Here is a 25,275-nt window from a genome sequence, read left to right as displayed (position 1 = left end):
ATTGAACATGAACTCGAAGAAGAATTCAATGTTGACTAAGTCAACGTCGCATGAAAAATCGCCTCAAAATGGCCTTGACTTTTCAATTACAACTATGGTTACTCTAGTGGACTATACTAATTACCAACCCAAAAATCATCATGTGCTACTACATCATGCATTGCATACCCCCGATCTCTGGTGCACACACGAACCAAGTTCAACCCCTCCTGTCCAAACATTCCGCTAAATGTACGTACGTCGACACATGAACCAAGTTCAACCCCTTAATTTTATTTTCTCATGATATTAATAATATCGTAGATTCCTTATATCTTACGCTAGAGTCTTTTAGTTGGCTGATAAACTTACCCAAAGAAAGAAAACAACGTTAACGACGAAACCTAGTGCCACTTAATAGATGTGGTTCCCACATTTCGTACCACATATGAATGAATACATAGAGAAGACGTGGAATCTTAACTGACACCGAATATTCATTCTTAAAACCTTTTCAATCTCTCAGGATTCCGTCAGATACCTTTCTTTCTTTCTTTTCGAATTTCTACTTCTTCTATTTGCCCGAATGGCTACTACAGTTAGCTGCAGGGCCATTTTCTGCCAGTTGAAACCAGAGAAACTACCGATTCAGAAGCTGAAATCGGCTAATTTATCGTCGACTGACGATGTAAAGATATTTTTACAGCCAAGAGTCTGTACTCTGAGGTCATATGGTTCAGAACGAGCTGGACTGATCAGAACAGCAACACAACCGCGTAGAGTTGTCGTTGATAACGGTGATTACGCTGAAATTGATGAATACGATGGAGTATCACCGTTTTTCTCGAGTTTATCGGAGTATATCGAGAGTTCGAGGAAGAGTCGGGATATTGAAATGATCTTTGGGCGTGTCTCAATGGTAATTTTTACCTGTTGTCTAAGATTTTAAACACGAATATTACCGTTAATGCCAAAATCCGGAAAAATCGATATTTTTTGTCTGACCCAAGGTCTGAAATATGGCTCGGGTTTGACTAGGATCTGCTCATGTTTTAGAATGTTTTCTCGTACTTTCATCCATTATCGTCTGATTAGGAGTCTGCAATCTCCTAGAGCAAGATTTAATTTGCTTATTTTGCTTTTACTGTAGGTTGTTTTTGCTACAACATTGACAGTAGAATATATCACGGGGAACTCGCTATTCCAAAAGATGGACTTACAGGAGATCACTGAAACAGCCGGGGCTTGTTTGGCTGCAGTAGTATTTTCTGCTGCTTTTGCATCTCTCAAGTGCCCGAACCAAGGTGAATCGAGTTTTCAATGTCAAGTGTAACTCATTCATTGATCTTTTCATCGATAATCTAATCGAAGGATTGTTTTTCGAAAGTGAACTTAGCGACTGGGTGGATGTGTTAAATAGTACCACATCGCCTAGGGCAACCTAGGATCCATGCTTAATAAGCCATGGGCAATCCTAACCTTGCAAGCCGGTTTTCGAGGTTAGTTAGGCCCGGAGATTTCTAACATGGTATCAGAGCTAGGCCCCTCTCAACCTATCCATGTCCATTCGTGTGTCCGTGATTTTCGTATCACCCATCAGTGTAGCCCAGTCAACGGCTGTCATACCCATCAATTCAGTGTAGCCCTAGTCGTTGAGTGGGGTGTTAAATAGTACCACATCGCCCGGGGATTTCTAACAGGACGATCTTTAGAAACATCCATCCATTACCGGATTAACTAGATAATATTAATTACTATAGATTAGTACTTGAAGAAAGAAATTAAGTACTGTATAGATTAGTGAGTATATGTCATGTTTGAATACCATAGAAGAAGTGTGTGTCATGTTTCATACAGGCAGTAATATTATTATTGCACGGATGCCGCTGGTAGGTCTCCTTTTTGTAAGATGTTCTCTAAGAGCGTCCACAGTGGTGCGAGCATAACTAAAGACCAAAGACTAAAAAAAAGATCAAATTTGGGTTTAGTCTGTCCTGTGGCGTAGCGGGTGACGAGTAAATTTGGTCGCGCGTTGATATAAAGTCCGCTTCATCGTCCAGCGTAGATAAAGATTACGCCTGGCATGGGGCGTTGATAAAGATAACGCCTGGTATGGGGCGTTGATAAAGATAACGCCTGTATGGGGCGTGAACTATAGCAACGCCTGGTGTGTGGGACGGAGATTATACGTTCGCCCGGGTTCAAAAAATAAAAAAAAAAAAATGGGGCGTTGATAAAGACAACGCCCCAAGCAAAGTTTTCAAAACTTTGTGAAGGTGGGATCATGACTATATCAACGCCTGGGTGTCCGGCGTTAACTTTACGTACGCCCCATCCAGGCGGACATTATACCAATGCCCCATCCAGGCGGACATTATACCAACGCCCCATTCAGGCGGACATTATACCAACGCCCCATCCAGGCGGACATTATACCAACGCCCTGCATCAGGCGTTAACTTTACGAACGCGCGGCTACAGGCGGACATTATACCAACGCCCGTCGGGTAGGCGGACATTATATAAACACCCGACTATATTTGGATTTGGTCTTATTCGCCGACCAAATTTGGTCCGAGTTTTACTCTTTGATCAAATTTTGATCGATGGTCCGTCCCACTCGACACCAAATTTGGGTTTAGTCCTCCACTGCAGTTGCTCTAAGGATATGTTGATTCAAGATTTGTGTAATTTCAAGAAAATCTTAACGGACTGAGTTAGACCTGGTTATGCAACAATCAATCAAGCATGCAATTCTCCATTACAATTTATAGTACTTTATATTGCACGCAAAATCCCTTGAATTAAAAATACTAGTACCAGCTGTAAGAGAGTGTCAGGAAAACCTCTCTTCAATGAAACTGAAGACCCATAAGCTATCATAATTGGAAACCTGCAAGTCCCAGCAGATGGATCTTCATCTGTAACTATCGCTGCCCCTGCAAAATCACAATCTGAATGCTTCTGATTTCCTACCTGATAATACATATTGAACGCATACGAAACGTTCCCGCGAACATCCAAACGGTTACAAGTAGACCCATAACCAAGAGCTGTGCAATCAGAGTGTTCACAAGCGTAATCAACACTTTCACGCAAATCAATAAAATCAGTAACTAAGAAGTCATCATTGAAAACACACCAAGCTTTCGCCAAGTATTTAACATTTTTCGCTCCGACCAATTCCTTTTTGTCTGAGTTCCTTCCTGATAAATCTAATTGGTATTTCGCCTTCCCGTCGAACTCAAACATCCCCCAGTGTCTCTCGAAGGTACCTGGTGCAATACTTTTAGCACTTTCATCGATTAGACTAAAGAGATAAGCGTCGATCTTGCCTTTTCTAACGGGAGATCCTCTGCCGCTCAGAATATGTTTAAGCAATCCCTGGTTGAATCTCTTTGCATTAGCAACATTTGCATGCTTGTGACCATCAGTTGGCCATCCAACTTCACCTATTATTACAGGCATATCAGGATAACCAGCTTTTTTCAACGCCCATATAAGAGTATCAAGATTTGCATCGAACACATTTGTGTAGTTAACATGCCCGTCCCGCAGAGGCTCGCTTGTTCCATCAAAGAAGGCGTAGTCCATCGGAAAGTGCTCGTCGCTGTAGAGACTAAGGAACGGGTATATGTTAACAGTGAAAGGTGCTTCACTGTCATAGAGAAATTGGATAATTTGGGTTGTAAGGTTACGTATATCTGGTCTAAAATCTCCGGCCGAAGGAACTGGAGCGGAGTTTGGTGAATTGTAGATATCAGCGTTGAAAGGAACTGTGGCTTTGATTCGAAAACCCAAACCAGCATCATAGAGCGCTTGCTGGATATTCTGCAATGCAGGCATGGTTACATCCAAGAAGGTGTCGTTATAGGTTGCCAGAAATGGCTCATTTCCTACTGCAACATACCTGCAACGAAAACAAGCAATAGTAGGAAATTAGCTTAAATTTTTCATTCAGATGCTAACAATAACACCCCCGCAAAAGATTTAAAAAGAGAAATGTAAATATCCAAGCAGAGTAAAAGAGAAAGAGGTAGATTACTTGATATTGACACCACCATCAAAGCTATAAATGGTGACATTCTTTTCAACCCATGCAGCAGCGGCTTTAGAATTTCTACTAATAAGATCCAACATATGATTAGGTATAGCGACCATAACTTCTAAATCTTTACCAACTAAAGCTCTCATAATTTTTTCTTCAGCTTCAAATAGTTTAACTTTCTTAAAACCATTATCTATAAGCATTTCAACTACCGTTTCTGGTGGTAATTGATGAGTTGCCATTGTACCCCAATTCACTCCAATACTTGTTACATTCATAACCATGGTACTCATAAACCATAAAAACAAAATCAACAACACATTTTTGTTCATCATAGCTCTTCTTGAACTTCCCATTTTCCTGCTTTACTTAGTTATTTTCTTTGTTTGTGTGCTTCAATTCTGATTTGAATGGATTCTTTCTCTGTTTCAACTTTTAAGTCTGTTCTAGGCTTCTAGCATCTTGTTCTTATTCTGGTCATACATTTTTTGCTTGAAAATCTTGTCAGATTTTTCTGTCAGTCTTTCTGACCTTGTAACAGATGTTCAGGTACTCTCAGTCAGGCCAGTGTCTAATTCGGTAACTTTGGTAGGACAGATGTACCACTACTACTTTTGCTACCAGTCAAGCTCCTCGGTACAAAAACTTTCAGGCACTGGAGCTTGGAACGATTTTTTCTTACTCTAGAAACTAAACGAACTCAAAATCTTGAATCTTGGCGACTTTTTGTTGGTAAGACGTTTTGGAAAATTTAGAAATAGGCTAAAAAATTGACTACATTTAAAACACAACAGCTTACGTTTTTCTTAGTAATGGTTCAACTGTTCAAGGATGAAAGAACTTGTCCAAAAGAATCATTCTTTCATTAAGAAAAAATTGGAAAGTAGCTTTTCAAAAATCTTCGCTCAAATGTGGTTGTTAAACAGAAAGGGTTACAGTCAGGCCAAACCCTGACACAAATTCTAACCCCATCACATGACTGTCTAGATTGTGCAGTTTACAGATTACTCCTTTTGTTGACCATATGGCCAGGAGAACAGAAAAAGCTGAAAGGGGAAAGTCATTAAACAATATCTTAACTTGACAACTCTGTTCACTTGTATACTCGGCTCAGCAATTTTAGTTTGATTTCCTCCGTCTCTCTACATTGCTATGATATGGGTGTAATCACACCTAGGCCTGTCAATGGAAATCCGTTAACCGTTAGCCGAATCCGATTACCCGGTTGCCGTTACGTTTAGTTCCATTATATCCGTTATCCGTTACCGATAATCTAGCGGTTAATTTTATCCGACGGTGACGGCAACGAAAGACCTATTTCCGTTAGCCTTAGTTCCGTTAACCGCTAACGTGTGCCTAGCACGTGTAACATTCATCTATACCTAGGTTACTATACTCGAATGAACATCATTTTCATCTTCTTCTGTTCTTCAACTCACAAACGAGAGTCATCTCCTTCCTTTCAATTCGATTAGAAAAGTCATCTCCTTCCTTTCAATTCGAGCAAAATCATCATCTTCATTCGATTAGAAAACTAGGGTTATCTTGTACTTTTTATTTCGAGTTTAATTTCAATCCTAAAAACTAAATTTTCAATTTAGGGTTTCTGAAAATTGAAATTAGGGTTTTCAATTCGTGAAATTAATCATGACCCAAAGCGAAAGAGGAGCATCCAATTGCGTTGGTTCATCAAAAAGAAGTCATCCCTCTCAATCACTTTCAGTTGCATCTGAATTACCTTCTGCATCTCAAGTTCAACAATCAGGAATTCAATCAACACCTGCTGCTGTTGCAACAGAAGAAGCAGTAGAAGAAATAGAAGTAGATGAAGATCCAATTATAGCTGAAGCAAAGAAGAAACTGCGTGCAGTAAGGTCTGATGTTTGGGATGATTTTGAAAGGTTAACTGAAAAGAAGATGGTAAAAGGTAAGGAGATTGGGATACTTGTAGCTAAATGCAAACATTGTAATAAGAGAATGACTTCACCCAGTAGCCAAGGAACCAGCAAATTGCATTACCATGCCAAAACTTGCCAAAAAAAGCCTGCAAACAAGAAAGGACAAACAAAGATTACTACAGTCAGAACAGGTAATGCACAAACTAAGCTTGCTAATTGGAAGTATGATGCTGATGCTACTAGGATACTAGTTGCCAAAATGATTGCTAAACATGGTTATCCAATCACTATAGTTGAGCATCCATATTTTGTTGAGTTTGTGAAGTCTTTAAATCCTGCTGCTAAACTTTACACTAGGAATACAGTTAGGGAAGATATCATGAAACTAAGAACTGAGTTCAAAAAAGAATTACAAGACCAATTTGAGAAAATTACATCTAAGTGTAGTTTAACAACATATATGTGGTCATGTAAGCATACAAAGGATGGTTATTGTTGTGTGACAATGCATTACATAGATGATGATTGGAAACTGATTAAGAAAACACTTGCATATACTTTAGTGCCATCACCACATTCAGGAGAAGTTCTAGCATCTGTAGTGAAATCAGTATGTCTAGATTGGAACATAGATACTAAGCTTTTTGCTGTTGCTGCTGACAATGCTAGCTCCAACAATGTTATGATGGACCATCTGAAGAAATGGCTTGATAGCAAAGACTGTTTAGTTCTTAATGGGGATATGTTCCAAATGAGGTGTAGTAATCATGTATTACACTTGATTGTAGGGTGTGGAATGAGAGTGGCTGCTCCATTTATAGATGTAGTTAGAGAGTGTGTAAAATATGTCAAAGCAAGTCAGGCTAGAAAACAGAGATTTGAATTTTCTATTGCTCAAGTTAAGCTTCCTTCTTCAAGGTCTGTGGGTTTAGATGTGGATACCAGGTGGAACTCAACCTATAAGATGCTAAAGGATGCAATCTTTCTGAGACAAGCTTTTGTTAGGCTAGCTGATTTAGATAATGACTTCAAGATACTACCAACCTCTAAGGAGTGGGAACAAGGAGTACACATATGTGAATGTTTGGAATTGTTTGATGTCATTTCAACCAAATTTGCTGGGATTAAGTATCCCACAACAAATTTATATTATAATGGGGTGCAAGAAGTTAATAGATGCATTATGATATGGGAATCAAGTCAGCATGAGTACATCAGAGACATGGCCAATAATATGAGGATGAAATTTGATAGCTACTGGAAAGAAAGTAACACTTTGATGGGCATTAGGGTTGTTTTAGAATCCTAGGTACAAAGCTAAATGGGTGGAGTTTGTTATGAAGAGAGTATATGGTGTGGATCACTATAAAAGTCACTATAACAAATTTGAGCTTGCACTCAATGCTCTTTTCTGTGCTTATGAAACAAACACTACAGCTCCAGATTATTTTGATACTGCAATGCATTCAACTGCATTTGAGAGCTGTGCAGGTACAAGTACAACAACATCATATGGATTTGGTTATGATGATTTCATTATGGAAAACAATATGTTTGAGGTTGAGAAGTCAGAATTGGAGACATACTTAGCAGAACCAGTTCTTCCTAAAGGCACAGCTGCTGAAGAAATGAGGTTTGATATCTTAAGTTGGTGGAAGAATCATTCTGCTAAGTACCCAATTCTCTCAAGGATTGCAAGAGATGTATTAGTTGTTCCAGTGACAAGTGTAGCATCAGAATCCATGTTTAGTATTGGTGGCAGAGTTCTCACATCTCACAGGAGTTCATTAGCTCCAGATCTTGTTGAAGCTTTGCTTTGTTTGGGTGATTGGCTGCCAGATCTCACTCTCAGTGAGAGCAATAGTTGTGTTACTGTTAAGTTTCCTTATATCTTAATATTTTACTAGCTTTTACTGATAGTTGTGACTGCACTGACATTGCCACTTTTATTGGCTTATTGCACTGACATTGCCGCTTTTATTGGCTTATTGCACTGACATTGCCACTTTGCCAACTTAAGTTGCTTCACTGACATCACTGTCTAACACTTTTCATTTTCCTTTCAAAATGCAGAAGTTGAGGACTAAGGAGGAATGCAGTTGGCATTGGCAGTGGAGAATTTGGAGATGGAGGAATGCAGTTGCAGATGCAGATGGCATCCCTTTGTCTTTTCTTTTGCAAAAACTTGGTTTTTTTCTTTTGATAGAACATGTGATGATCTGAACATGTAATTTGGTTTAGAACATGAACATCTGTATGTTTTTTTTTCTGTGTGTCATGGATTTAGAACTTGTTTGCTTGGATTTAGAACTATTCTATGTAATTGGTTTGTGTTTTAAACCTGCTTTTGTTTTGTCCTGTGACATACCGGTTAATACCGGAAAATTAACCGTTAGCCGATAAGTCCGACGTAACGGCAATGGTTTTGAATTTCATAATTCCGTCGGCACTTAACGGATATCGGTTAACCGCTAATTTTAATGGCAACGGTAGCGGCAGAGCCATTATTTGTTACGTTAAGTGCCGTTGACAGCCCTAATCACACCCCCTACCTGAATGCTGATACAAATGTATGACTCATGCAAAGGTTACTTCCGAGTGTAGACTCAACTGCACAGATGCATCCGTACCATCAGGCTTGAGTTCATCGACAAAGCATGTTTCTTCTGGCAGCCGAAAACTTAAGCAAAACATAGCCTGCAACGAATAACAAATCTTAATTACTTCGAAAATTTATAATTAAGACATAGACAGTAGTTTAATTTGTTCTCCTCAAACCCCTAGAGCTTAGAATCAAGAAACATTCAAAACTACTAGATGACTATTGGTCGAAATAAATATATTGCTGAAAATAAATATTGAATTTAATTCACTAGTTGCAGTCCTACATTTTTCTTTCACACCCAGGTTTTAAGAAAAGGTTATCCTAGGCTATTGTACCCTGAGGTAACTCTAACAAAACCAGAATTCAATGTGTAACATTTGTTGAATGCCTCGCTATATGTAAGTATTTTAAGATGTGAACCCTATGTACAACAAATAGACAGAAGAACAGGGTGAAAAAAAATTTTAATCAGGTATGGGTATTTTAGCAATTACGGGTGTCAATTAACAACATTTAGATGGTCAATGCTGAATAGGTGATTGATCACGGCCTAACAGCTGAAGTCAACAAAATGAAACAAAAAAATACAAGTTAAAGCACCCGCTGACAAGTTTGTACCTTATTAGGAGCAACATCCCTAACTCTATGAAATGTATAGTTTTGTATCTTAGCACCCAAATAAGACTCTGCTTCCTGAAAGAAAGATGAATAAAATAGGTTAAGAGTACATTAAAGTTAAACTACAGTAATTCTATCGGTGAAGCTGGAATCTTTCTTCTTGTTCCAATATTAAGCATGCTGGGAAAACCAGATAGTTGAGAATTAAAACAAGGCATATGGTAATATATTGACTGCATAGATTGTATGCTCAAACGATCTTATAACAAGAGGTAACTCACAGAAATTATTGACTCTTGTGTTTCAATTGAGCGTACGAAGCAATAACAGTGAATCAAAGGAAATGGTCCCTTCCAACATTTCTTTCGTATAAGACCCTTAAAAGCATCTGCCAGAATGTTAAATAAGAAGTCGTAAGGTACTTATCAAAAGTTCAAAAAGGAACTTCAAATAAATCAATTATGAAGTATCAAATTTGACTACGAAACAGTGAACCACTACTCCGCTAGGTATCATCACTAAAATAAAGTTTCATAGACCACATACTTAGTCCACAAAAGTGGCAAATTAAAACTACCGAAAACCATAAGTTAGAACACTGGCTTACCTAGAAATTGTAATGCAGAAGCAGGGAGATTCATAATCACATGGTCAACATGCTCCCACGTCTTGGTATTACACAATATAGAACTTCTCAATCTCTTGTTCCTTCCATGCTTTCTCCCACTGGGTGCACTAGCTTCACTATTATCCACACTTTCGGAGGGTCTTTTCGCAGCAGCAACAGTCTCTACATTCGTGCAAGAGCCTTCAACGCTTTCATGATTCTGGAAGTTGTTATCTAAGTTCCCTGTCATGTCTGCATCAGAGCATATGAATGTTAAACACGTTTCTTGATAGAAAGAGCAATAGTGTATGTAAACATACTACCTTGAGGCACTCCATTTTCAGAAGCTGCCCTCCCATTAAAGGTTACATTGTCTGCATCACCAGTTTCAAGCACAGAAACCTCGACTTCTGATTTTTTCTCACTAGCTGGAGCTGCCATTAGATCAGAAACAAACGCTCTTGCGTCCAGATTGTATGCACGTAGATAATCATCAACCTTGTTGACCTCCGCATTAATCTTCAAATAGCGAACACTATCTGGGTTTAAGTCGTTTGCAAATACTGCACATCCTTTTTGTGCAGCCGGAATGGCAAAAGGGCCGATACCAGCAAACATGTCACAAATGACTTCTCCTGCCTTGAACTGAGAAACCAGTCGAATGTGCTCATGTTCCAGCCTTGAATTCCAATAAACCAGCCCGTAATCAAGCTTGAACGTTGCTCCATACTGCTTGACTTCTGTATCCATATCGGCTATGCCAGCTAATACTTCAAACTTTGGTACACGGAACTCGTTCGAAATGCTGCCTACTTTATTAACAACAGTTCTGATTTTTGGCTGATTTTTCTGATGAAATATGTAAAATTCAGAAAACATGTAGATGAACAAGGTTGTTCAAAAGGATAAACAGTTAATAGAATAGTTAAAAAGGGCAAGTCAAATTAAGAAAAGACAAACATCCTCTCTCTCCTGGGAGATGCCATAAGTTGTATTATTGCTAACATGCTAACAGTTACCGAGGTTTAGGGCTGCCACAGACCAATAAAAGTTGGGTTTGAACAGGTAGCCTTCCGACTATGACTAGGTCAGACAAAACGAGGGACAAAATAACAAGTTTAAGCTGAATTCCTATGTGACCAAGCCAGAAAAGCCAGTGGGTCGTTCCACCACCAGCATAATGGCAGCTATATGAGTGGTATGATATGAGGGAGGTAATAGCAGAATATATCACTACTATTTAACAAAAAAACAGAATAGCAATGAATGTCAATGGAAAAACAAATTTTAAGGGTTCAACGTTTGTGACTGCATGATTCATACTAACAATAGGTTAAAAAATAATAAGATATACAAGCGAGAGATTCCTTTTTCATAGTAAGATACATGAAAGCTAGCAGGTTCAAACTTACATCATAGATAACTTTAGCAATAACATCCTTGTAAGGAAGCAAATCACCAGGTATATTCAGATGAGCAACATGACCTGAATGAACAAGAAAATTTGTTAGATTAGTTTATTGACTAAGACAGCCCTAAAGTACGTAAAGAACACAGCGCACATGAAGGGGGAGGCATAATAAAGATCCAGAAAACCATTAGACAAATAATAGAACGCATGAGAGTACTTAACTATTGTCTCAAAAGATGAAGGTACCTCCGCTCCGGGAGGAAGTATCTGCTTCAAAATATGATCTGGCAACACAAAACAATTTGGCTTTTCAAAAACATTAAACGAAAAGGGTAAATGAATCAGTAAACTAATAAAATTATTGTTGGTTACAACTACTGTTAAGGTCACAAGAGTTCAAACCTACTTTTCCAAAATGAGTATATGGTAGGAAGGTATTATAGAGAGAAAGAATCATGCATTACTTTTGAAAGAGAACTCATACTGACCTGCACCCCAGTAGGAATATCCTAGTGTCGTTGAGTAGGGTACTACTTCGATGTTACATAAGCTTTTCAATGCATTGAGAGCCTTTTCGGGAATGCCAGATAAGTCTGTTTCAAATCAAGAAACATTCCTATTAAGATCAACAGACTTGCATAGTTACATACAACACAGGAATTTCACAAACAGAAACCAAATGCATTTTAAAAATTTCTTACCAGGATTTTCAATCTGTTCAGATAATATCAAAAGTCTGCTCTTTTCGCAGGATGGGTCTTCTACTACTGGCTTAATACGCGGCTTATCTAGCATATATCTTAAAAACAAAATCCAAAACAACAACAATCATCAGATAAATGTAACTCGTCACTTGAAAATCAATGCAGCTTAAGGTTTTTGGGGGAAAAAATTATTGAAAAAATTTATTGAACTATTACCCATTTAGCAAGCGAGTAGCAGTCTTGCAGTGCTCGCGAGGAATTCGAAGTGCCCATAGTTGAAGTTGTACATTAAACTTACTTTCATCCAACACCATTGCAAAAAAATCACAGTAATAGTTTAATACCTGCAATTGCAGCAACCCATTCACTTATACACAGAAAAGATTAAAAACCCTAGATTAAAAACACAGAAAAGATTAAATTGCTTATCCAGTAAATCTAATATTAAGATTGAACCAAAAATTAGAGTTAACGATTGTAAGAAGAAGCAGATTGTAAAACAATACCTTTTTACTTATGTTATTGTAAACTTGAGTGAATCCGGTATCAAGCTTAGAGAGTAGTAGTCTATTAGAGAAGAAGCGGAAAGGCTACTGCTGCTCTACAGCGGGAAGTTAAACAAAGGCAAAACTGGATTTAATAGCACCCACGTTAATGAATAATAGCACCCACGTTAATGGTTAATAGCACCCGCGTTACAGCGTCCAGGCAGGGGCTGGCAGGAGCATTAACTCCTTGTAGTTGAGAAAAACTGTATCTTCTTTCTCCAAAGAAACAAAAGAGAAGAAAAAGAAAAATGGTTTCTCTGCGTTTCCCTTTCTCGTTTTCTCAGCCCCCAAAAAACAACCCTAAAAAGCCCCATGATTCTTTCTCTCGAGCAGCCATGGCTGCTGGTTCAATTGCAGCAGTGACATTAGGTTTTGGAATTGCAGCGGGTGCAGCCATTTCACTTGATAAGAAAAAAAATCCATTTGATGATTTCATCTCTCGCTTGTCTTCTTCTAATCCTTCTCCATTGTGGGGTTCTCTTTCATTAACTTCTGCTGAGACTATAACTGATTCCAAAACTGGGTTTCCATTTCCCGCCATTTTGAATGATGATAGACGACTCCTTGGAATTGGGTTACGAAGAAAAGTTCTCTTTGGGTTGAAGAATATTGATGTCTACGCTTTTGGTAAATCACCCTCTCTCTAAATGTAGGAAATTTTCACTGTCTATGTCGTGAATTTCTGTACACAATATAGAAATGAATTTTTAAGTTGTTTAAAACTAGTATATCTGCTGAATCCTTTGTATTGAAATCAAGTGTCTGATTACTTTCATAGGTGTTTATGCCGATGATGGTGAGATAAAGAAATTGTTAACTGACAAGTATAGCGAGTTTTCAGCTTCTGAACTCAAAGAAAGTAAACTTAATGAGGATATCATGGAAAAGGATATATATATGACTGTTAGGCTTCAGATAGCTTATGGAAGATTAAGTATTCGTTCTGTACGGAATGCTTTTGAAGACTCTGTTGGAAACAGACTCAAGAAATTTGGTGGTGCAGATAATGCAGAATTGCTTCAGAGGTAATTATCTCAATTTCAACGAGTTTATGCTCTTTCACTAAGTGTTCGTGTGGTTTTAACTTGGCTTTAATGTTATTGTCTTTCTATTGCAGCTTCACATCCCAGTTTAAAGATGAGTATAAGTTACCGCGAGGATCAGTAATTGATCTTTCAAGAGAACCAGGCCATGTACTCCGTACAACAAGTAATATGATTTCCTTCTCAATCCTATGAACTATTTCAAGCATTTCCACTTAACTTGTACAGTATTGTCTCTTTCTTTACTTGTTTGATGTGCTGTTTACTTCAGCATGGTGCCTTGCATTCATAATATTTTACTTGTTGTTTTATTTGCTCAAAATTTTGAAATGCATGATCACTCTGAAAATTAAACTAGATGAAGAAATATCTATAACACGGCATCTCGTTTTACCATTGAAGTTCACCTGCCGAGTATATCATCTTTGTGCTTGGTCATGTAATTGATATCGCTGAAGATAAACTTAAGAACACACAGATCCACTTTACATAGCAGCCTCTTCCCTTTGCCTCTGATGCCCAAATATCTCTCTTTAACAGCCAAATTTACTCAAAGAATCATTGTACTCTTTATAAAAAAACAAGTATCAAAGTTATGTTTTGGCAGTTTTGTCAGGGTTGCACTAATTTGAACGGCTCGGTTTAAAACTATCTATCAATGGACTTATTTGGTTCTCTTCACTTATTTGTAGCAATATCAATTGCCTTCTCTAAAACTTGTTTTCTATAGTTGATGGGAAAGAGGTTGGGAGCATCCAGAGCAAGCTCTTGTGTCGATCGATTTTTGATCTGTATATTGGTGAAGACCCATTTGATACACAAGCCAAAGAAGATATTAAGCAAAACCTGGCAGCTCTTCTTAAAGAGTAATGTTGTAGTCGGTGGTGGATAAGTGAGAGTCGTATGTTTTACTTGTCATGACAATACATTCTCCTCCTAGTTGTATTTCCTTTACATGTTGAAGTTTCCGATAAAAAGTGTAATGTCAGGAAGCCCCATGCTATCTGATCAATTCATCAGTCCGCAGGTCACTCCTTCATGTTTTCCCTTTAACTGATGGAAAGTTTCTGAGCATTTAAATTTTAAGTTTTTCTTTCATACAGCATTAAGGTTTTCTATTCTGCTACAAATTTGATATCTCCTTTTCATTAATATCAAGCTCTGAATGAGAAATTTGTCAGGAATCCTCTCTTTTCTAGCTCTAAATGCATTATGATCAGCTCCAGAAAACAGGTATGTTGTATCAACATTATGGTCAGCTCTAGAAGACAGGTATATTTTTAGCAAGACTATTTAATATACTAGAAATGGCGACTCACAAAATTGCAAACGAGAACTAGTTAATCGAGCAACACTTGTATTCAGAGGTGATTATATTTTAGAATCCATACACATGGTTATCTGTATGTTGGCATGCCAAGAAACAATACAAGGATATAAACACGGAATACACATTAAAATAACTGTTACACCCATATTAACAAAGTATAAAACCCTTTTTGGTTTGATACACTGTTGGAACTCCCCGGTCTGTAAGTCCGCCAACTCTGAGAAATTCAGAATCTACTTCGCCGTATCTTATTGTGGTTCATATAGTTCTAATTTCGATTTCAACCAGCTTAGCTCCAAACTGCTTAAGTTCCTTAAGTAGTGTTGTGTCTGATGTTCATTCAGGACTGTCTCTCTACCCTAGATAAACCTCATCTGATGAATGCCTAGACAAGATCTCTGTCAAGGATATGCCAAGTAACTTTAAAGCTGACTTGTGATTGTTTTCAGAAATTCAAAATCAGGGTTCTTCTCAAGCTCATCATCCTCAGGAGTGGCTCTGGCATGAAGCGGCTTATGGTTGGCGGTTTGGGAGGTAACATGCATAGGGATACCGACCAAAAGTAACAGCTGCATGATGATGGTGCATGATTGTTAGGTCTGAGAATGTTTGCATTTTGGACCACCGTGGTTCCTTTTTCTTTGTCCCCATGACTGACATCGCGAATCTCCGACAACCTTGACTGAAGCTCTAAATCACCTTGGATCATGCCATCCTTGGGATAGTAGTAAGCGCAATAATCATGGAACCATAGTCTTCAATCGCTAAGGGAAGTCCGTGAGGTGAGTACTTGTCCAGAACTGTGATCCCCCTGAATCAAGAAGTTGAAAGATTATTATGGAGCTAAGAGTTTAAATTAGGGAAACTTTTGTTAGGAAAGATTATTATGGTGCTAAGAAGTTGTCAAAAAACCCAATTTTTATAAACTGCAGCTGACATGCCATCGGATTTTGCAGAACACCAGTAGCATTGATGAGGATATGTCTATCCAGGGCATATATATTCATCGTATTACGGAAATGAGGGTGTAAGAGTTTATGAATTTTATGAAGCACGCTCAGTTGCCTGTTTGCTGCAATAACACATGGCTCGTCCACTGCGTTGTGTTTAACCTGCAATACGAACGAATCAGAATCATCCTGGAAAAAATAAATACTTTGTACTACATGCTTCAAATATCACCACGGGATCTTACAAGTGGCTGATGAGTTGATGAACACCTGAGTCATACATCGTTGCAAAAGCTTTCCCAGTTGCCAGTTGCTAAATTGAACCCTTGACATCTCCTTCAAGTTTGAGCAAGTTTTTGTTGTCTGTACGAATAAGGTCTGTAAGCATTGGAATGGCATCCTTAATTTTGTTTAGTGTGTTGCTGGGTAGTTGGAGCCCTTACTCTTAGAGGTTTCATGTCTTGAAATGTACTGAGTTCGTTCGGAGTGCTGTCACACACTTTAATCTGGGGTACCAAAACCTGAAGTAATGATTTCAGATTCTAAGCAAGAAAATCTGGCATCTTCAAGTGACCACACTGTTTGTCTGTTGGAACATAAATGCCTAGACTGAGAAATGGTAATCTGCTCCCTGAGCTAGGAATCCCTAGGATCTGTCCAAGATGTTTGAAACTGAATTGGTTTGGATACTTTGTTATGTTTTCACCTTTTCCTTTCTTGTGTTAACACATTAGAAAAGAATCTGAAAATGATGAATCTGTTTCTGTAGGTGCTCGACCCATTTTTCCTCTTGGAGGGTAAGGGTATTCAGTAGATCCTCCCAGAGCAGGACATGCGCATTTTGAACCCTTGCCTAAAATCATTGTAAAATGCATGGTCGTATACTCTCCCATTCCTTGAACTCCCATATTCCATCTCCTTCTAAGATTTAATTTACCAACTCTTCTTCTCTGTAATTACGTAATGACTCTGATGTATTATGAAAATTTTGACTGAAGACACAACAAGATATCAGGCATTTGTCAATATAAACATTCTCTCCATTACAGTCACTGCTATAAAACTCATAAATGATGCAGAAGGATATATGCTCGCTCCTAAGTGATGCACAAGGATATATGTGCGCACCAGAGTAATCATTACTTAGATTAAACAAACCAGAAGCAAATTGAAAACAATAAAACTGGTTTAACAACAAATTACTCTATCAGATAATAACAAAATTCAACGGTGAGAGTAAGTTCCATCCTAAGCTTCAAATGAAAAATGCAAGCATATTCAATACAAGCGTATGATCAAATACAACAGAATTTTCGCCCAATTTAGCTAAAAATTTCAATTGTTTCAAACCCCTGATCGATCGACCTCTTAACTGCATCAAGAACGAATTGCGTCTTCCTACTAATACTTGGCCATTTCTTTTCTGGTTGTGAACCAGATTCTTTAATACTTAGAACCAAACTTGAGAACTCCTTAACCATCCGAGCTTCTTGTGGAAGATCAGTTGAAATAATGTGCTCGCTCGGCAATGGTACCCACCCAGTCACAAGTTCTTCGAAACCAGACTCAGAGGCAAATGTAAAGTTACCAGAGGTTTCTTGGAAAGGAATAACAAAATCCCTAAGGTGAAGAGTGCCTTTTGTTCCCAATGCAGTTACATCCATGGTGAGATTAGTAAGGAAGGAAGCTTGGAATGTGGCTACTTTACCATCCTCCCATTGCAAAGAAGCGCCACATGCAAGAATTACTCCTGAGTTGTTAAAAATAGGTCCACGAAGTGCAGTAACTGTTTTAGGCAATTCATAGTCGGCCACCCACAAGATTGATCTGATGCAGTACCATCCAACGTCACCAAGTGCTCCAAGCGCATCAAGATCCGGCTTCACTCGAATGTCATTCTTGAGAAAATCATCCCCAGCAGTAAATGTAAAGATGCTGTGAACCTGCAGCCCAAATAAGACCATCTTTCTTAAGATAACAGATATGCTGAACTGGTACAGAGAAAGAGCGAATTGCTCTTTTTAAGTTTGATTCTATGTGGATGTTCATGATAAGCAAATCTCTCTCTGCCCGTGACCCTTCTGTCTACAATTACTAAAGATGTGCAGGAACCTGGAATACATGTAAACTTAATTAACTCTTGTCAAACCTGTAAAGAAAAGTTATGTTCCCGGCAATTATTGAAGCATGGGAATGTACTATTCCCCTTAAGTATCATGTATTGTACTGAATGAAGTACTGCCACAGTTACAATTCCAGTTTTCAAGCTTGAACGCTCAAAATAATCCCACAACATATGTATTTCTAAGATATGACTAAATTAGTGTGCAGTCCAAACAAATATTTCAAATGCTAGCCATCTAATATGCCACAAATAGAGCAACATTTGAACCCTCAAAACCGACATGAATGATATATGAGCAGAATGCACTTTCTCTTGCTATTAGACTAATGTGGTAAGAAAACCTAACATTTGTTCGTTTCAAGTAAAACTAGGGTGTAAATCAAACTTGCAGTGGGGACTTATTTTGCTAAAATCACTGCTATATGCAGATGCTAAAACTGAATTTAAGATATCAATTTGTTGCAGGATATTTATCTCTTTGGATAAAGGACTTTGCCCACACAAACTTTTTGCATGCTTCCTGAAACTTAAACATACCTGCCACTGCTACTTGGAACTTCCATACAAAGTTACAATGAGTTTGCAAGATTGCAAATTCTTTGAGACGACTCACTTGAATTTTAAATCTAATAGCACGATGCAGTACATTTGGCATATGTGCTTGTATCCATTGCGAATGTATTTTAAATAACTAGTACTTGATATTGGTGCTCATGACACAGATTAGCCATGGTTATTGCTATACTCAAATGATTAGCATGTAACTGGTATTAGCGACTCGTACCTAACTCTATTCACAGGATAACAAAAACAGCTGCAGAGAATAATATGAAGAGGGGGGTATATTATATTTTGAAACTGATCTGAGAGAAAACAAGGAAAAGTACACTATTAAGAGCATCCTTTCCTTTTACATAGACGTAACACAATAGTTTGAAGAAAACTAATTCCTGAATGAGTAAGTAAATTGTGGCCCGAGATAGATTTTTGCTGGAAACTGAAGAAATGGATGGGATATTGGGATCAATGCGGAAACCTGAAGACATAAAGACGACTTTTACATAAAGAAAAACTAACAAGATGAAGAAGGTGAAACTTTACATAAGTTCCTCGGAACTAGGCCCGAAATCAAGAAAAAACTATATCATGTTCTCTCAAGCTCCCTACGGACCCTACCTACTGTTCCTCAGATCTAGTTTACTATCATACATGACAAAGCATTGGTTTCCTCAAAATTTACACAAACTATTGGTGCCAAACAAGCCTTAGATGCATTGACAACCTTATTAGTTTGATAAATGTATTGACCCTACACACAAAGTAAGACATACAAAGATTGTTTGATGGTTGTATGCTGAGTAAAAGTTGGAAAAATGTACAGTATATAATATGTACACGGACAGAAAAGGAGAGGGAGTTTTGTGCAAAAACTTTGCATCTTTCTTTCAAATTGACTGCTTTCAACAAACTTAAAACTCAAATTCCCAATGGGTAAAGTGAGAACATGAGGAAAAATGCATGAGTTTAGGCCATGGATAACGCATAGACAGATTAAATGAGCTGGGAGCAGAACAAGAATCTTTATGATAGTACCACTATACATTTAGGATCTAAGAAAACAACCAAAAGTAACAGTTGTTAAACCCAAAGAAAAATTATTTCAACCCCACCCTTAGAGGATACGTACATATATTAACACCTAAAAACTAAAAGTCATCTGAATGAGGATGATAGGACCTCTGATGTCTTTCCATCAAAAAGAGTTCCAAAAAATACCACCTGGAAATAGTTGTTTTCATTTCCACTTTTCCCTTGTAAACTACTGATAATAACTACATTAACTTTTCTATGATGTGTATGAGCCATATGAATAATGGACACAAGTTTATTATGCACTCAGCTCATGAGGCTCAGCCGCCAAAAATAAAAATTAGTTACATGACATGCAGATTGTGACATTATTCAACCAGCATTCTACTGTTTAAAACGCTTAAAAAAGGGTAACTAAAAGTTATGGGAAATCGGCCACTATCAGACTTGCAAATTCTACAAGTAGCTTTGATTCTAATAGTTTATTCTGGTACTGAGCACTAACGGTGACCAAGCTTCTCTTTCTTTCCCTTGCTTATTCTGAGGAACCAAACAACTAGACAAAATAGCCAATTCCTAGTTAGGATATTCCAAAACTCCACATAGTACCATCTGGTTGTTAATACACTTCAGCACAAGTTACCATATTGTCGTTATTCCAAAACTTGGCATAGTACCACACTGGTGTTGATACACTTCAGGAAAAACTAATTTCATTTAAGCTTTTGTCAGCTAGACCTAAAACTATCTAACAAAACCTAAAAGGTCTGAGTGAAACCCCAAATTTTCATCAATCAAATCACTAAATCCAAATAATCAAAAACATATAGAAAAAATTCAAATCTTTGAGAGGAAAAGATTACTTACAGATCTCAATTCACCAAATTTTTCAGAATCATCCAGAAATTCTCTCATCTTCAAAGTCCTGGGATTATGCATCCACATGGTACCATCCATAAACTGAACACCGTTATCTTCACAAGCTTTAACAATAACATCAAACTCCTTGACATCCAAAGCAACAGGTTTTTCCAATAACAGATGTTTCTTTTTCTCAGCAACTTTTACTGCCCACTTTAGATGTAAACTCGTTGGTAGTGGTACATAAACAGCATCAATATCTGGGTCATATAATAACTCTTCATAACTTCCATAAATCTTTGCAGTTGATGGAAATCCATTAGCTGAAGCAAAGTTCTTAGCCTTTTCAATAGAACGACTAGCTACAGCATAGAGCTGTGAGTTTGGTGATAGCGTAATTGCTCTTGATACTTTTCTTGCTATTTCTGCACAACCTAGAATTCCAAACTTGATTTTTTTTGTGTTTTCTTCTGCCATTTTTGAGTGAGTGATGAACAGAGGAGAGTGAAAGATGAAGTTGGTTTAAGTTTGACATTTGAGAATAATGTTGCCATTAAAGGTGGGAGGAAATTACGAGGGTTGGGACTTGGGAGTATGGAAAGAATCTAATTGTTTGTTTAGACAAAGGTCTGAGTTGGAATTAGAAAATCACGGGTACCAACGGAATTTTCCCTATAAATTTGAGCCTCGTGTCTCATGCTACAGCAGTCAACGAAAATCTAGCGAGAAAAAAGCCAAAAGATAAGGCATATGCAAAGGGCAAAGAATGTCTTTGGCTTATTTGTCGTGTCTGTGTATATCCGTCCGTGTAAACAAAAATTGGGACGCTAGGGCAACCGTTGGGCCTATTCTCAAGGCACATGTCAAACAACATAGTTTGCTTTGACACCCATTATCGGTATAACAAAATGATAAACATCAACAACCTAAACACCCAATCACATCTCTCACACCACATCGAGAGTTATACTTACCTCCCCTCCCATTGGTCGGTAAACAAAACCCTCGTTCTAATTGGCTGAAAAACAAATTAGCCCCCTTACATTTCGTGGCCGTTAATTTTAAATCGAGTTGATTTGATCTTATATTCCAAATTAACCGGTAGCGTTCACCCTCTTTTTGTGTAGGGAGTCGACGAAATCTTTGATCTCGATTGGTTGAAATTTAGCAAAATTCTTACACCATGTTTACATGATTTTAATAAAATCTAAATCATCAGATTTACTTCACAAAATTCGTACGACAAAAATAAAACCATATTATTTTTACAATAATTCTGTTTAGCCCACTAATAAAACCCACTACTGATGTGGCACTGGTTTGACTTGACTTTCTAGTTTTCCTAGGTTTACACTTTTGCCTACGTGTTTTTTTTCACTTCCTCCGTTTTCTTTTGGCTTGGATTGAGTTCTCGGGCAAAATAATTTTTAGTCACTTGGTGATAGCTAAATGTGTTTGTAGTCGACAGAAGTTCTATTTCTGACTCTGTCATGAATCACATATATAGCTAATTGCTTGTTTTACAGATTGAACTTTTCTGTTTTCACTGTTTTCCATTTCTGATCATCCTTTCTTAGCTTGTGAATCTTTGATATCAGTTGGTTGTTTTACAGATTGATCGAGAAAACATATTAGTGAACTTATTCTCCTAACCAACAAAAAATAGTTATTAACCATCCAAATAATTTACATACAGAGATTTTCATCTTCATGGTTTTAAATGACAACTATCGCATTAGCAGATTCAAAAGAAAAAAAAATAATACGTCGTACTTTTGTAGTTCATCATCAAATCTAGTTTTTATACCACTATAGTAATTTCTCTGACATTCAAGGATTTTTCTCCGGAAATATGTCCAAGCCTCTGGTATGTTGTTGACTCGAGTTCGCAACGGATGGTGAAGGACTGGCCTGAATGTGTCTTCCTCTAGTGGCTCACACATTTCTCTCAGAAGTACGTACTCGGACCTGGAATAAGAGTTAATCAAGTATGGGTATGAGTCAGAAATTTGATATTAAGGATTTCTTAGTGACACATATGTTTAAGGATTTGGAGCTGGTAGACAAGTTTCGAATTATTACCTGAACAGGAAAACGAGTACCTCCTTAAGTCCTTGACGTATTTTTTCCTCCCAAGCTATTGGATCAGTGTTTGCTCCTGCAAAGTGATCACTATCTTATCGATAGAAAGAACTACTATGCAATTGTTTTCCTTCATCCTCTGAACTCTCTTTAATTATGGGATTTGTAGAAATTGTAACTAGGATCAAGTTAACAATGTTTCACTCAATTGAGTATATACCCGAGTCATAAATTGTGGAAGCATCAGCCATTATATTTGGTCCAGACTTGTGCTCCATATACCATAATTCAACTGCCTCTTCCGGTATTGGTCGAAAATAAAAAGGGATACCAAGGGTTACCTGGATCCTATTCAACAATATCAATGTAAACGAAAACTTCACTATCCGATTAAACACATGATATTTTAAAGCTCAAAAAGATACTAGTAAAACTAATTTAAAACTACCTCTATCTTGCATCTGAACTGAGTTGCTGCCAAAATCACCTTGAAGATGCATTTCCTATGCCAAATCAGTGTCTAAAATAACTTTTGAAAAAAATGAATATATCAAGTATTAATTCATTCTTTCCCATACTAGTAGAAATTGTTTCATGAATCTAATATAATTGAATATTAAGAGAATGTTGGTGAGACTTGAGATAAACATTTTCCCTGAATTCTTTCATCTCAGTAACCCTCTCATTCTCCAATTCCTCCAGCGCACTCAATGCACGATTCAAAAACATAAATCCAATAATATTCTATTATACAATATAAATCGAAATCAACAGAGACATAAATTTTACCTGATTCAATGAGCAGCAGTTCGATATCTAAGCTTCTACGGATTACGTATCAGATTAAGCTAAAAACTTGAACTTTGATCCTGCATTGATTCAATCTATTCTTGTATAACATCTTTGTTCCACAGATGGTAGTTTCCCTTTGAAGATTTCATACACTTCAACGAAACGAAATATGAGAAACTGAAAACCTAAAAAATAAAAAAAGCAAAACACGTCAGCCAAAATCTACTGAGCCAGAAAAGGTAAAGTCAAGTCAAATTGGGCTCCGGATCATCTACACCAAAATTATTCTGCACCTCTACACCCGCCAATAAGTAGCTGCCACATGTTCACTTTTAAATACCAAAATCAAAATTTTTGAGCATTTTAAAGTTATTTAAATTGAAAAATTTTCAAAGAGATAAAAAAGGAAAACATCTGCCTCCCTTAATTATCTCTTACTACTCAATACGATATTACCTATACCATACCATTGTTAAGGTATACACTATTGAGTATTGACGAACATTTTCAAATCTCTCTTTTAATGGTGGCATGAGCTTTGGATGCTTTATTAGTAATGAAAATTAAGTTAATAATCTTGCATATTGAATGCTTGCATAGTATAAATCTCTCTTTTGTGGCATGAATTATGAATGTTGTATTAGTAATGGAAATTATGTCAACGACTTGTCGACTTCGCATACAAAATGCTTCCCTGGTAGAAATCGGCTACTATGAATATCAAGGATTTATACATCTATAGAGATCGATAGTCTTGCTTAAAATAGTTGATCTCACTGTTTTTTCATGGTAGATCATGATATAAATGTATCACAAATCCATTAAACAGTTGTTAATCACAAATAATCATTTCATATTATGGTGGGAAATTGGTGTTAACCTTCAAACTTTTACTGATAGGTCGACAGTTGCTTTTCGAAAGTTCAAAACATCCTTGAGAGGGAAGAGATAATTAAGGGAGGGTAAACGTTTTCCTTTCTTATCTCTACGAAAATCTTTCAATTTAATCAACTCGAAAAATATGATTTTGGTATGTTAAAAGTGAACACGTGGCAGCTACTTATTGGCGGGTGTAGAGGTGCAGAGAAAAGGCGGGTGTAGATGATCTAGAGCATCGGCAGTGGGTTTGACGGTGGGTTAGACTAATTGGCTGAATAGAATTACTGTTATTTTTAACGAGACATTAGATATTTTTAGCAAGACATTAGGCGATTGATGGTAGGTAAATACGTTCAATAAGACAACAAAATCTGCGCATGACAAGAATTCCTTAAATATGAGAAATTTCCTTTGTAACAGAATCTGAGGATGCTAGATATATGTGAATGCCAAAAATAAAATTTCCTACCTTACCAGTAAAATGAATGATTACGTATATGGCAAGTATTTTATTAAATCTAAGAACTTCCAAAAAAATATGGCAATTTAAAACTCCTTAATTAGTTAATATATTTTAGTCGAAAAATCTAAGAACTTCCAAAAATATTTTGTCATAGTCATATTTAGCATTTCCTTAGAAATTCTTACCATTCTAAAAAGAAAAGAAAAAATTACCATAACTGTTAAATTTATTTTCAGAAAGAAATCTAACTCAATGCGCCGATACTTACCATTCCTATTAGATAAGGTTTCCTGTTTTAATCATCGATGATTCTGTGTATAATAAATCGAAGTATTTCCTTATTCGTTATTCACCTTTTTGCTTTTCTCACATCTCGCATCTTAGAACCCTAGAACCCCAATTCGCTTGTTGTTAGTTGTACTACTCTTTTTCTTCTTTAGTGTTTGGTTGTTTTCTCTTTGATGATTTCTTTTTGTTTTATTTGTAGGTGAAGAGAGATAATTCGAAGAATGGGTGTTTTTGATTCTGGGTAATCTCTTCTCTCCGACTTATGTTATTATCTGACAGAAATACTGCAACAATTGTGACGATCTATTTTACTGTTTGCATGGATGACAGGAGTATGTGTAGTCACCATTCATATGGCTGCAGAACCTGTAGCTTCTCCCCATTTACGTGTTTATGGTGTGACAATTGATTCTTCTTGGCGACTCCTTCAGAGAAACTCCTTCGCCTTTAAGAT

The 25,275-nt window shown here is 37.2% G+C and overlaps 5 protein-coding genes across 7 annotated transcripts; 2 read left to right on the top strand and 3 right to left on the bottom strand.

Moving 5' to 3' along the window:
• The first annotated feature begins 471 nt into the window (after positions 1-471).
• On the top strand, positions 472-8,265 carry LOC113357269 (stress enhanced protein 2, chloroplastic-like). The gene is made up of 4 exons (XM_026600625.1): positions 472-898; positions 1,130-1,283; positions 4,569-4,759; positions 7,999-8,265. Exons 1-3 carry the CDS (start codon positions 566-568, stop codon positions 4,712-4,714), a joined length of 633 nt encoding a protein of 210 aa, XP_026456410.1. The 5' UTR covers positions 472-565; the 3' UTR covers positions 4,715-4,759; positions 7,999-8,265.
• On the bottom strand, positions 2,740-4,561 carry LOC113357268 (glucan endo-1,3-beta-glucosidase 8-like). Its single transcript, XM_026600624.1, has 2 exons — positions 4,025-4,561; positions 2,740-3,889 (listed from the first exon to the last, which is right to left on the bottom strand). The coding sequence occupies exons 1-2, from the start codon at positions 4,381-4,383 to the stop codon at positions 2,758-2,760; spliced, it is 1,491 nt and encodes a 496-aa protein (XP_026456409.1). The 5' UTR covers positions 4,384-4,561; the 3' UTR covers positions 2,740-2,757.
• LOC113357267 (tRNA (guanine(37)-N1)-methyltransferase 2-like) lies at positions 4,888-12,473 on the bottom strand. Of its 3 annotated transcripts, none has more exons than XM_026600623.1 (12): positions 12,377-12,473; positions 12,087-12,214; positions 11,868-11,965; positions 11,655-11,759; positions 11,388-11,450; positions 11,168-11,241; positions 10,079-10,604; positions 9,756-10,007; positions 9,430-9,536; positions 9,149-9,223; positions 8,471-8,622; positions 4,888-5,200 (listed from the first exon to the last, which is right to left on the bottom strand). In XM_026600623.1, exons 2-11 carry the CDS (start codon positions 12,182-12,184, stop codon positions 8,503-8,505), a joined length of 1,518 nt encoding a protein of 505 aa, XP_026456408.1. In that variant the 5' UTR covers positions 12,185-12,214; positions 12,377-12,473; the 3' UTR covers positions 4,888-5,200; positions 8,471-8,502. The 3 variants fall into 3 exon arrangements, with proteins under 3 accessions (XP_026456408.1, XP_026456407.1, XP_026456406.1); XM_026600622.1 differs by lacking the exon at positions 4,888-5,200 and adding an exon at positions 5,756-6,071 and having other exon boundaries at positions 8,478-8,622; XM_026600621.1 differs by lacking the exon at positions 4,888-5,200 and having other exon boundaries at positions 8,410-8,622.
• Positions 12,474-12,650: 177 nt separating this feature from the next.
• Positions 12,651-14,636, top strand: LOC113357266 (fatty-acid-binding protein 1-like). Its single transcript, XM_026600620.1, has 4 exons — positions 12,651-13,045; positions 13,197-13,443; positions 13,536-13,627; positions 14,192-14,636. Exons 1-4 carry the CDS (start codon positions 12,667-12,669, stop codon positions 14,329-14,331), a joined length of 858 nt encoding a protein of 285 aa, XP_026456405.1. The 5' UTR covers positions 12,651-12,666; the 3' UTR covers positions 14,332-14,636.
• A 2,273-nt stretch (positions 14,637-16,909) lies between these two features.
• On the bottom strand, positions 16,910-20,862 carry LOC113357265 (uncharacterized oxidoreductase At4g09670-like). The gene is made up of 2 exons (XM_026600619.1): positions 20,324-20,862; positions 16,910-17,684 (listed from the first exon to the last, which is right to left on the bottom strand). The coding sequence occupies exons 1-2, from the start codon at positions 20,792-20,794 to the stop codon at positions 17,064-17,066; spliced, it is 1,092 nt and encodes a 363-aa protein (XP_026456404.1). The 5' UTR covers positions 20,795-20,862; the 3' UTR covers positions 16,910-17,063.
• Between the last annotated feature and the right edge of the window lie 4,413 nt (positions 20,863-25,275).

Source organism: Papaver somniferum, chromosome 3, assembly GCF_003573695.1.
Source record: "Papaver somniferum cultivar HN1 chromosome 3, ASM357369v1, whole genome shotgun sequence".
In the NCBI taxonomy this organism is placed as follows: domain Eukaryota; kingdom Viridiplantae; phylum Streptophyta; class Magnoliopsida; order Ranunculales; family Papaveraceae; genus Papaver; species Papaver somniferum.
This window is presented reverse-complemented; position numbering and strand designations above follow the sequence as displayed.

Coding starts and splice junctions, on each gene's coding strand:
- LOC113357265 (XM_026600619.1), bottom strand. CDS start 20,794: ATGGCAGAAGAAAACACAAAAAAAATCAAGTTTGGAATTCTAGGTTGT. Junction 17,685..20,323: donor AATTTGGTGAATTGAGATCT/GTAAGTAATCTT, acceptor TTTGGGCTGCAG/GTTCACAGCATCTTTACATT.
- LOC113357268 (XM_026600624.1), bottom strand. CDS start 4,383: ATGGGAAGTTCAAGAAGAGCTATGATGAACAAAAATGTGTTGTTGATT. Junction 3,890..4,024: donor GATGGTGGTGTCAATATCAA/GTAATCTACCTC, acceptor TTTTCGTTGCAG/GTATGTTGCAGTAGGAAATG.
- LOC113357266 (XM_026600620.1), top strand. CDS start 12,667: ATGGTTTCTCTGCGTTTCCCTTTCTCGTTTTCTCAGCCCCCAAAAAAC. Junction 13,046..13,196: donor TATTGATGTCTACGCTTTTG/GTAAATCACCCT, acceptor TTACTTTCATAG/GTGTTTATGCCGATGATGGT. Junction 13,628..14,191: donor CCATGTACTCCGTACAACAA/GTAATATGATTT, acceptor TGTTTTCTATAG/TTGATGGGAAAGAGGTTGGG.
- LOC113357269 (XM_026600625.1), top strand. CDS start 566: ATGGCTACTACAGTTAGCTGCAGGGCCATTTTCTGCCAGTTGAAACCA. Junction 899..1,129: donor TCTTTGGGCGTGTCTCAATG/GTAATTTTTACC, acceptor CTTTTACTGTAG/GTTGTTTTTGCTACAACATT. Junction 1,284..4,568: donor TCTCAAGTGCCCGAACCAAG/GTGAATCGAGTT, acceptor ACCTTGTAACAG/ATGTTCAGGTACTCTCAGTC.
- LOC113357267 (XM_026600623.1), bottom strand. CDS start 12,184: ATGGTGTTGGATGAAAGTAAGTTTAATGTACAACTTCAACTATGGGCA. Junction 10,605..11,167: donor TTGCTAAAGTTATCTATGAT/GTAAGTTTGAAC, acceptor ATATTTCATCAG/AAAAATCAGCCAAAAATCAG. Junction 9,224..9,429: donor CACAAGAGTCAATAATTTCT/GTGAGTTACCTC, acceptor TCTTTCTTTCAG/GAAGCAGAGTCTTATTTGGG.